The sequence below is a fragment of the Mytilus edulis genome, chromosome 6 (genome assembly GCF_963676685.1).
Source record: "Mytilus edulis chromosome 6, xbMytEdul2.2, whole genome shotgun sequence".
NCBI lineage: Eukaryota > Metazoa > Mollusca > Bivalvia > Mytilida > Mytilidae > Mytilus > Mytilus edulis.
The window spans coordinates 30,465,503-30,477,331 of NC_092349.1; the positions used below are offsets into that span (position 1 = coordinate 30,465,503).

Below are 11,829 nucleotides of genomic sequence, written 5' to 3' on the forward strand. Positions count from 1 at the left end.
AGGTCTGATGGATGTTAACTTCAAAAGAGATTATGGATCTTTAATTCAGATAAGGTCATGAATCTTACCTTCAGATGAATCTGTTGATGGTTCCCCTTCTTCCACTGGACTCAGATTATGGCGTAACTCCTTCAAGCTTGTATAACTATCAGTGCCACCTGTCCCATCCTGTATCCCTGCAGCCCTTCTCATTGCGGGATCAGTTAAATCCATGTCCATCTTATCCTCCCCAGATATATCCTCATAGTTGTCACTCCCCTTTTTGTATTTAAATCTGTTCAACATGGTTCTTTACTATTCCTTGTGTTAGTTTTCTACATCTCTGTATTAGAAAAGAAATGAAATGTTTTTTTTTTATCACAAAACTTGACCATATTCTGGGAGCACTACTCAGACTGACTGACATACTTTATGTTTTCACAACTTGTTCTAGTTATTTTACAGATTGATTAATTTCATATATTAACATTAAAATGTTCAAATCAGGACCACATTGTATATATATCATACATGTACATAGGTGTATTAATTAATTACTAGAAAATACTGCAAAAGCAACAGACACTTGAATGTTTTAACAGTTAATCATGTCACATTATGATGATTATTGTGTTAATTACTATCTTCATCATGTTCATGAACCAATGACATATATCAGGATAGTTTTTCTCGTTCATTTTATACAAATTTTAAAATCAATACTTGGTTCAACTTTCAAACATTTAAGACAAAAAGCAGTGAAAACATATTTATGAAAAATGCATTCACTTCACTTAAATGATGACCATGGATATTCTTAGACTTAAAAAATAAGAAGTTACACAGTAAGACCTTCTGAGTTAATTTCCTTGTGCATGTTCAGTTTGATATGTATCTATCATAAAATTGAGAATGGAAATGGGGAATGTGCCAAAGAGACAACAACCCGACCATAGAACAGACAACAGCAGAATGTCACCAACAGGTCTTCAATGCAACAAGAAATTCTTGCACCCGGAGTCATCCTTCAGCTGGCCCCTAAACAAATATATACTAGTTCAGTGATAATGAACACCATACTAAACTCCAAATTGTATCTATCATGTCTATATTCTATACTACTAAAGGAAGAGACCAATTGCATAGAGCTGAGGCACCATACACCATTGTACAAAGTCAAAAATATTTGTGATATGATCATGTATAAATGTAGGGTTTTGTACTTGTCCTAAATGTATTCAATCAGTATAACCTTATAAACATGTAAGATAACATTATGAATACTAAAAATTCAATCTACAAATACACATAATTAGATACCCTAATTCATGTAATTCAGTCAAATAACAGCAATGTTGGTCTGCGTTCTAGTATATATTAATAGCAAACCAAACTGTATACTATATACATGTACTGTCATTACTGGGCAAGAATCATGATGTACATCCTAGCTTCTACTTTAACAGATCAGGTGGGAGGCAGGACCTTTTTCGGGACATCATGATCGTGTGTTTTTAAACATGTTAAACCTCAGGATTTCGTGATTCTTTTTTTCGAATTTAGGGATGTTGAGATTTGAATTTCTTTAAATTTTAGACCTCAGGATTTCATCTTTTTAAGGCAGGGGTCTTTAGTCTTTAGAAGTGTCAACTTGACACTATAATCTCTATCTGTAATTTCGATCACTCTGGTAATTTTATGTCTCTATTGTATTAAACTCATTAGTACATTTGTGAAGATCAAGACCCCTCCAATCCCCCCTCTTTTACATAATTTGGAGTCCTATTCCGTATTTGCAAAATGATTGGAGGTGTGTCATATGTGGCAGAAACTGAATAATTGCAGATTAAAAATAGAAATGTTCACTGGAAGCTTTTAACTGTTTAACAGATAACATATATGTAAACTATGCATGTACACCAAATAATATTTTTTTTCAAGACTTCTTACAAATTAAAGTCATTGTATGTCTTACCAGTAAATTCTGACATGCTGATTTTCTCCTTAAACACTTTGCAGCTACTGATTTGCAATTCTGCAAACTAGTGGAAGAAATCAAGCCTGCATGTATGAAGTAAAATTATTATAATGCAGCTCCTATCTGAACTGAACTTTTGTTAATAAAAATATTGACAGTTGCAAATGGAGCTAGGATAATTTATTTTCGTATAATTTTATGACTGTACAGTACATTTATCTCCTCACGTTGGAGCACCTCAATCACAAAAACAAAAGAGATAATATTGTTTTTGTCATAATTTACATGCGTTGGCAAATCATAAATTTAACCAAAAATATTTCAGGCCAAATAGTTGTATTTTCTTTCTCTGTATCAAATTGTTGTTGCTCTCTTCTTTACGCAATTTGATGACATCACTTAAGTCGTTTCTCTCCCTTTTCCTTTTACTTCTCCACCACCCACACGATCGTGCATTTTACATGTATGTTACTTTATGCGAGTTTTATATACGTTGGAAGTCAGATATTGTATAGTATAATTATGTATTTACCACTAGCATATGAAATTTAAACATACATCATAAAGATTTAACATTAGCTTCATCATATAAGATATCCAAACTGTATTACTGTAAACTGTAGACTGTAGTTGAAAGAATAAAATACATGTACCCGAATCAAAGGGTTTTATTTTTAATCTTCCATGAAGCTTGCATAAAATTGTTTATTTACTAAATATATCTAGAATTTGCTATCTTGTTTGTTTGTAATTTTATTCTTCAATTTATTATTTTTGAAAGCTTCAGGCATGTCAGGGAAGATTAAAAATAAATATGATAAAATGTTATTGTTAAATGAGTTAATCTGTTAATTTAATACTGGTTAAATAAAGAATTATTATATATTATACAAGTATTGCGACATATAGCCATATTTCACCTCACGATTTATTCTTAGTACAGATAAATCTGTGCATCTGGAAAAGTGACTCCACATGCATGACATGGCAATTGATAGATTCTTGTTTTACTGGCTCGGATTATTAATATTAAAAAATATATCTTTGTACCTATTTTGTATTCCCAAAACTACATATGTACAGTTATGCTACAAATCTACAACTACTCTCAGTTTACAGCTACAGTCGTGCTGTTCTTAATATTCTCTCTCAAGTCGTGAATATTTATTCAATTACATTATATGTAGGTGTGTCAAGATCGCCTAGAGATATTACACAGCCATGTACACACTGATATAATTTCATTAACCAGTATTAAAAAGATAAATATAATTAAATTTTGCATGTTTTGTGTATTGAACAATTGAATTTATTATCATTTTCAATTTTTAAATGCCTTTATGACTTGTAAATATAAAAAAGAAGATGTGATATAATTGCCAAAGAGACAACTCTCCACATGAGACCAAATGACACAGAAATTAACATAAAGGACACTGTACAGCCTTCAAAAAAGAACAAAGCCCATACCACATATTCATTAAAGGTAAAGGTGATCATGAAATCACATATGTTTAGAAGTAAATTCCTGACCTCTGAAAAAGAAAAAGATATATTCGTTTTAGATCAAATACAACTGTGAAAGTAAATTTTATTGACAGATCTTGTCCATTCGTTTTTGATGTGTTTTGTTATTTGATTTTGCCATGTGATTATGGACTTTCCGAATTGATTTTCCTCTAAGTTCAGTATTTTTGTGATTTTACTTTTTGATACAGTGTAGTGAAATCTTAGCATATTTCGGTCTTGTGTCATGGTGTAGGTCTATCCAATATATTTTCTTTCAAAGGAGGATGAGGTAATCATGGTACATGATGTAATAGTAATTGTTGTTTGGTTATTCTATGAGGTTCTAGAATAGAGTATAACATGTATAATATGATAATTGGCCAATACTACAGACATGACAGAAAAATTGGTTTAAAAATAAAGATTAAGAATAGACAAAGAGGATAGAGAAAAGTGTGGTGCTAAAATATAAAGAATTGAAAAATAATTGGCATAATTTATAAAGATAAAAACATTGGCTCAGAATTGAAAATATGCAGATTTGAAGGACTCCCATCCAGGCCCTCCTCTTTCATTGAAGTTTATGTCACATCACCTTTTAGTTTTAAATTATTTTTTTTGTACACAATTATTATCCTAGATGTTTTAACTAATAATGCTAAAGATCATGTTTGTTAACATGTACACTAATTGAAATTTTGTTTACTTCATTTTGTAAAGAAAATGAGAATGTGAGAATTTTTAAGCTGAATCAGCAGAAACTATGTCCAACAAAGAGCTACAGGAGGTAAGATAAAAGAATTATAATTACAAATTTGATATGTAAAAATGTAACTATCCTACTCATGTCACACACAACTGCTACTAATAAAAGATTTTATACATGTATGAATTGATAACAAATGATAGAACCATACAATATCTTTCAAAAATATATATAAAACAGTCTGTTTTAGTTGATACTTGTTTTGTTATTTTAGATCAGATACTTATCATGTTTATTATTCCCTGTCCGGACAGTCCGGTTTACATAGGATACTTATCATGTTCATTATGTCCCTGCCATAGCGGAGAGGGCATTAAGTTTTACTCTTGCACTTAAGTATGTACGTACGTCCCAAAATTGGTTTTTGATGTCTATCTTGAGTTTGCCTCAACCAAATGTTATGAAACTTATACCTAATGCTTATTACCACAAAACACAAACACAGATCAAGTTTGAATTTGGTGGCGTCACTTTAACCATTATCAAGTTATGCCCCTTTATTAATGGAAAATTTGCAAAATTTTCAGTTTCCTTTCTGTAACTAAGTTTGCCCCAACCAAACATAATGAAACCTATACACAATAGTGACAATACTTATTACCACAAAACTCAGATCAAGTACAAATTTGAGTAGTGTCATTTTAACCGTTCTTGAGTTATGTCCCTTTATAATGTTGTATGCAAATGAGGGTATCATCTCTGTCCATGGGGAAACATTATCCATTTTTTTTTGTTTTATATGAGTTATCCCCCTGTATTCTTGGTTTATATCATTGTTTCAGGAAGAGCTGGAAGTCCTCCATTCAATATATGATGGTGATGAAAGTTTTAAACAAGTAAATGAGACAACATTCCAGTATAAAGTAAGTACAATGGATCCACAATAAAATTATGTATCACATCCTCAGAACTGTGCACAGATTTGTGATTAAACACAAAATTGTGATGTTGAAGTGTAGTAATAAAATTGATAATGAATGGTGAATTTGTCAAAGACACAACAACCTGACTAAAGAGCAGATAACAGCTGAAGGACGCCAAATCAGTCTTAATGCAGCAAGAATTTCCTGAAAATAAAATTGAACAGAAGTCACATTTACAACATGTTTATTTTCTGTACAATGTTTTGTTACCAATCCTATACTTTTTGAAACAAGGGTGCTATAAACAGTTTCGTACTAAAAACTAGGGGTATTTCCCCAGTGAGATTTACATACTGATGGAATTCCCTGCTATTTATATACCACTAAATGAAAAAGTTGATTGTTTTTTATGTTCAATGTGAAAAACATATATTGAAGTTCAATTAAAATGCCACTTTTGTCAAGATTTAAAAAAAAAAAAATGTTTTTGTGACTTCCTACTATATGGGAGGCAACTCCATAAACAGCTGATTTTCACCTGTTGCAAAAAGCACTTTGATTTGTCAGGTAAGATAGCTCCTTTCGGAGCAGGCGAACGTAGGCTGAAACTACATTTTCTTAAATCAGCCGGATAAGCTCTTCGAAATGCATATTATAAGAAATCTCAAATATATGCACAGGTTACTGATCCGTGTGTCCAAAGGTGGTCTGTTTTTAAGGTTTTTTAGGGGGAAAATGCCTAATTTCCAGCTGATAACTTGTACCAATTTGCATGTTTAAACAAGAGATGTTGGATTTTTTTTTATTTATTCAGAAAGTTCATAGAATTATCTTTCCATTGATGTATAGATATCTATATAACTATGAATATCTGACTTCTGCATGATGGGTCCACTATTACATGCCCTGTTACAGAATGACGTCACGTAAAAAACTGTTGATTGCACCCTGAAGGGTGCTATAAACAGTTTCGTACTAAAAACTAGGGGTATTTCCCCAGTGAGATTTACATACTGATGGAATTCCCTGCTATTTATATACCACTAAATGAAAAAGTTGATTGTTTTTTATGTTCAATGTGAAAAACATATATTGAAGTTCAATTAAAATGCCACTTTTGTCAAGATTTAAAAAAAAAAAATGTTTTTGTGACTTCCTACTATATGGGAGGCAACTCCATAAACAGCTGATTTTCACCTGTTGCAAAAAGCACTTTGATTTGTCAGGTAAGAAAGCTCCTTTCGGAGCAGGCGAACGTAGGCTGAAACTACATTTTCTTAAATCAGCCGGATAAGCTCTTCGAAATGCATATTATAAGAAATCTCAAATATATGCACAGGTTACTGATCCGTGTGTCCAAAGGTGGTCTGTTTTTAAGGTTTTTTAGGGGGAAAATGCCTAATTTCCAGCTGATAACTTGTACCAATTTGCATGTTTAAACAAGAGATGTTGGATTTTTTTTTATTTATTCAGAAAGTTCATAGAATTATCTTTCCATTGATGTATAGATATCTATATAACTATGAATATCTGACTTCTGCATGATGGGTCCACTATTACATGCCCTGTTACAGAATGACATCACGTAAAAAACTGTTGATTGCACCCCAAGCTAATTATTAATGAGGCCCCTCATGGGGGGGTCCTAGTAATCACATAATCACCATTTTTTTGCCAATATAATCACATAATCATTAAATATTTGCTTATCTTTAGTAATCAAATAATCATAAACTAAAAATACAGTCCTAGGTAATTAAATAATCATGAAATATTTGGCTTAATAATCAAATAATCATTAAAAAAACGGCCAAGTAATCACATAATCAAAAACCCCACGAGGGCCCTTATTAATATAGTGCATTTGAGTGATACCTGCCAGAAAATAGCTCTCAAAAACTATTGTACCATGATATACAATGAGTATTTTAGAATATTCCAACCCATATTAAATAACATAACTGTATAACTTTGAACAATTCCTCAGTCTCAAAAGAGTTTGGTTGAACTAGATTTTACGACAGTTTTCACTTTTACATTATTTTGTTTTTCCCCCAGTATGGTGAAGAAGGTAACCATAGATCATTTGTAATGGAGATTTCATGGACAGCGGACTATCCAGAAAGCAGCCCTAATATAAAGTTAGATGCTTTCTACAATAAACACATGTAAGATATTACAATAAAATTTGTAACAGTAGCTTGAGTGAGTTTTAAAGTTGGATTATGCAAATGCTTTATTATCACTATATGAAAAGATAGAAAAATGCTGCCTGGGTAACAACCAATTTATCATGTTGGTACCATATATAGAAATTTTAATAATTGATAATATAGAAATGATGTTGTTGATAAGGGCTGCTCCAAAATTAAATGTATGGGGAGAGGGGTTTGGGAAGGAAGGCACTTTTTATTTGACCCAAAAATGCATACATTTTAAATTGGATATTTTATTTATATGTTCAAGCAAGCATTTTTAAATAACCACCACCCATCAAATTTTATTAAAAGTGCCTTCCTCAAATACACCTGCCCTCCATACAATATTCTGGAACACTATTGGGGATTAAAATGTTGCAAATTATCATTTTTGAGCACTAGATAAAAATGTTGGAAACTAAATTTTTGTAGAAAAACGGGATAACAAATGGTTAAGATTAATAATTTTGTTTATTTATAGATTGAGTAACGTGAAAGAAACAATAAAGAACAGTGTAGCAGAACAGGTCAGTATTTTAGGTTTCTATTCATGTAAATATGGAAAAACATACGAAACACATATCAAATTGGCTTAAACAATCATATTTCAAAGAGATAAACAAAGTTACACTGCTAGTTATGTCTTACTTATTTAGAAATTTTCCACCAGAAAGCACAATGTTCATTTTTTGCTTCCAATCTAATTTTACACTCACCAGACATGTTAACTGTTTGTTTGATGTGTCTATGCTTATGATTTTGTATTTTTACAGGGGACTATCTGTTATGAATTTTCCTTAGAAATTGGAATTTTTATTGTTTTAATTTTACGTCAGACAGTTAGGCGTGATTAGAAAGATCTAAATTTTGTCTGTATGAAATATCAACTTGTTGGTAATGTCACCTGATCATAAGTTTACAGCAGTATGCGGGTTTCGAAATAGATAAGTTGTTGAATTCTTTTAAGTGTAAAATCATTCCATTTGCTGAAATTAAGGTGGTACCTTACACTACAGGGAGATAACTCTGTAAAATCAGCTAAACATTTTAATTACGTTGTGTTTTAAGGGAATTTTAAGCTTCTTAATGATCAGATTTAATTTTTGTCAAACTGCTGTATAACCAGTCTAATTTTTCTGATCAATCGGTTGGTTCAAATGTTTTGAAATTTTTATATTTTTGTCAAAGGGTCAAAGTAAATACTTTGTCAAAATTTTATGAAAATTAAACAAGCTAAATTAATTTTAGTGAAAGTGTTGGGTACCACCTTAACTGAGGGAAAGAATAGAAAGATGTGTAAAAATATATCAACTTTAAACCTCCGTTTTGAAAAGGCCACTTGGTTAAAACTCTGGTTTTGAAACCAAACTTCAGCTTTATCATCAAAAGTGTCTAGTTTAAAACTTTAATCTTTGATTCTTAATTCAACTAATATGTTTGTATTGACATAAAATAGGAAGTATGTATTAAAATGTTTAAACAGATATAAATCATATATCTATTATTTCTGTCCCTCTATACAACAAGCCAATTTTTAGTGCTCATGTGAGTTTCATTCTAAGTGAACTACTACTATCCTTTCAAAGAACACTTTACATGTATATAAAAAAAATGCAAATGTACTTCTTTACGGCTAAAACTGAGCCAATTTTACTATGAAAATTCGTAAAAAAAATCCTATCCTATTATATTTCAGGTACCAGATTTAATTGGCTGTGCCATGACCTATACCTTATTATATTTCAGGTACCAGATTTGATTGGCTCTGCCATGACCTATACCTTATTATGTTATAGACCCCAGATCTGATTGGCTGTGCCATGACCTATACCTTATTATATTTCAGGTACCAGATTTGATTGGCTGTGCCATGACCTATACCTTATTATAACATAGACCCCAGATCTGATTGGCTGTGCCATGACCTATACCTTATTATATTATAGACCCCAGATCTGATTGGCTGTGCCATGACCTATACCTTATTATATTACAGGTACCAGATTTGATTGGCTGTGCCATGACCTATACCTTATTTGAATATGTAAAAGAGAATTATGATGAACTGATATCAGAACAGCCAGAAGTCCCATCTCTTATACAGGTATGGAGGACATTACTTATATTTAGTCAGGAATGGCTTTAGTGGCTGATTTCACCATATATGGGTATAACTTTCCATCACTTGTAATTTGCTAATACTTACTCTTAATGATATCACATTTAATCAAATATTGGCAGACTCGTTTGGCAAGTTGCAAGGATTCCAGTTAACTTATCACAAAGTCAGATGTTTTATTAAATGATATGAGCAAACAAGCCCCAATATGGATAAATCACCATGTGCAATACTGAAATGTTCCACTGTCGATATAAATCAAGATTTGATATTGCTTTTCAAACAGGGCCAATACGAACAAAATGTTTTGTAACGTCTTAAAAGTCTTAAAACAGAAAAAGTGGCCCAATATGGAAAAAAGCTGTATTGGCCCATGGGCTCATACGGGACATTCACTTACCGTTTTTAAATTTCTTATAATCATTTGATTAAAGTGTCTCAGGTCCAATACAGCTAACCATGATTCCATAACAGGGCCAATACAGAAACAGCCAGTTAATAACACTATAGTACGAAATCCTGTTAACTTTTTATTTTATGAAACAATGAATCTAATATGGAACTAAAAAGTATGTTACTTATCTATAGGCAAGTTGTTAACTTATGACGTCAAGGGCATACCAGTATATATTTTTACCTGTACTTCAAGATTTTTTGACAGCATCCACGTTTAAATTTATTTCATAATTTTTTTTACAGACTGATGAAGATAAGAATCAACCAGATGTTGGTAAAAAGAAAGAAAAGAAAGAACAGTTAACTAAAAATCAGAAGAGAAAAATGTATGAAAGAATGAACGCAGCAGGAGAGAAACCGAGAGGTTATGATTGGGTGGATATAATCAAACATTTGAGTCAGAGCGGTGTTCAAACTTAATAAATACATCAGAAATTATAGGTGTTTTACTTATTTTTTGACCAATATGTTTTGTGATCCATGTTAATCTTTTAATGTTTTACTAGAACACACCCGCGAAATCGCGGGCATTCAAAGCGTAGTTTAAAGTATGTAAAGTGTTGTTGGGAGAATTTCGTAAAATATTTAATGACTGGAGAATTTCAGCAAAAGTATCATAAGTCATAGGTTATTGGGGACAGGAAAATGCTTTTTTTTTTTTATCCCTCCTCCTTTATTTCCAATATTCCCATTTTTTGGTTTTCTATCAATTTCAATATGAACATACATTTAGTATGTTATGAACATTCAAGTAAGGAGCCTGTAATTCAGTGGTTGTTGTTTTTTATGTGTTACATATTTGTTTTTCGTTCATTTTTTTGTACATAAATAAGGCCGCTAGTTTTCTGGTTTGAATTGTTTTACATTGTCAGTTCGGGGCCTTTTAAAGCTGAGTATGCGGTATGGGCTTTGCTCGTTGTTGAAGGTCGTACGGTAACCTATAATTGTTAATATCTGTGTCATATTGGTCTCTTGTGGAGAGTTGTCTCAACATGGCAATCATACCACATCTTCTTTTTTTTTTGTAATCAATGATTTTTGTAAAAGATTTAATGACAGGAGAATTTCAGAAAAGGTATCAAAAGTTCACATGAATATTTTTAGCGCTTATCTGTATATTATGAACATTCATTACTATATAAATATAGTGTATTTACTTTCAATTCTAAGTTTACTAATCGATCCATAGTGGTCATTGATATAGTATACAGACCCTCTCTATTTAATTAATTCTGTGACTGCCGTGGATAGTAAACTTGAAAATGATAGCAGATAGAATTCTGAAAATACACTTTATTCTTTGTATATGTACGTTCAAAGTATACAGAAAAACGCAAACCGGAAGTATAATCTTACTTAAAATTTCGTCCAATGACGGGACAATATCCGGATGCCTTTTTTCTCGTTTTTCTCCAAAAATAACTCAATCTGAATAATCATATGAATGGATGACAAATGGCACTATGCACTGTACCTATAGGACACAGAGGCGTGTTGATCAATTAATTGTGGAAAGAAGAGAAGCGACACCCAAAATGAGGTCTTCTCGTTTAATAGTATAGATATTCATCTAATAATGATTCCTTTGACCAAATATAGTTTGACCTGTAACTTCGGGTAAATCAAAAAATTACCTACTCATAAAAAAAATAACACTTTTCATACTTTGTATATGGATGCCTTATGTTACAAAGTTTCCTTCTGTCATATGTCCATTTTCTATGACCTCATTTTCATGGTTCAGTGACTACTTGAAACAAGTCAAGATTTTTTGTAATGTTAATTTCTTTCTTGTGAGTAATATGACAACTATAGTATATATAGTATGTGTGTATCTTGCAAGGTCCTCTTGTCTGTCAGATAGTTTTCATCTGACCTCAACCTCATTTCATGGATCAGTGAACAAGGTAAAGTTTTCATGGTAAAGTCCATATATCAGATACTATAAGGAAAAGCTCTTC

General features: G+C 31.7%; 2 protein-coding genes across 2 annotated transcripts in view; one reads left to right on the forward strand and one right to left on the reverse strand.

Moving 5' to 3' along the window:
* The window catches only part of LOC139527481 (synaptic vesicle 2-related protein-like), a 34,541-nt gene extending 32,422 nt beyond the window's left edge, over positions 1-2,119 (reverse strand). Inside the window, exons 1-2 of the mRNA XM_071322963.1 lie at positions 1,955-2,119; positions 69-322 (exon numbers count right to left, since the gene is read on the reverse strand). Coding sequence (XP_071179064.1) covers positions 69-285 — 217 coding nt within the window. The 5' untranslated portion in view covers positions 286-322; positions 1,955-2,119. The remainder of the gene's footprint in view (positions 1-68; positions 323-1,954) is intronic.
* A 1,978-nt stretch (positions 2,120-4,097) lies between these two features.
* On the forward strand, positions 4,098-10,306 carry LOC139527482 (RWD domain-containing protein 4-like). The gene is made up of 6 exons (XM_071322964.1): positions 4,098-4,253; positions 5,015-5,095; positions 7,154-7,263; positions 7,775-7,820; positions 9,290-9,397; positions 10,112-10,306. Exons 1-6 carry the CDS (start codon positions 4,230-4,232, stop codon positions 10,286-10,288), a joined length of 546 nt encoding a protein of 181 aa, XP_071179065.1. The 5' UTR covers positions 4,098-4,229; the 3' UTR covers positions 10,289-10,306.
* Positions 10,307-11,829: the final 1,523 nt, after the last annotated feature.

Coding starts and splice junctions, on each gene's coding strand:
- LOC139527482 (XM_071322964.1), top strand. CDS start 4,230: ATGTCCAACAAAGAGCTACAGGAG. Junction 7,821..9,289: donor AGAACAGTGTAGCAGAACAG/GTCAGTATTTTA, acceptor ATTATATTACAG/GTACCAGATTTGATTGGCTG. Junction 9,398..10,111: donor AAGTCCCATCTCTTATACAG/GTATGGAGGACA, acceptor TTTTTTTTACAG/ACTGATGAAGATAAGAATCA.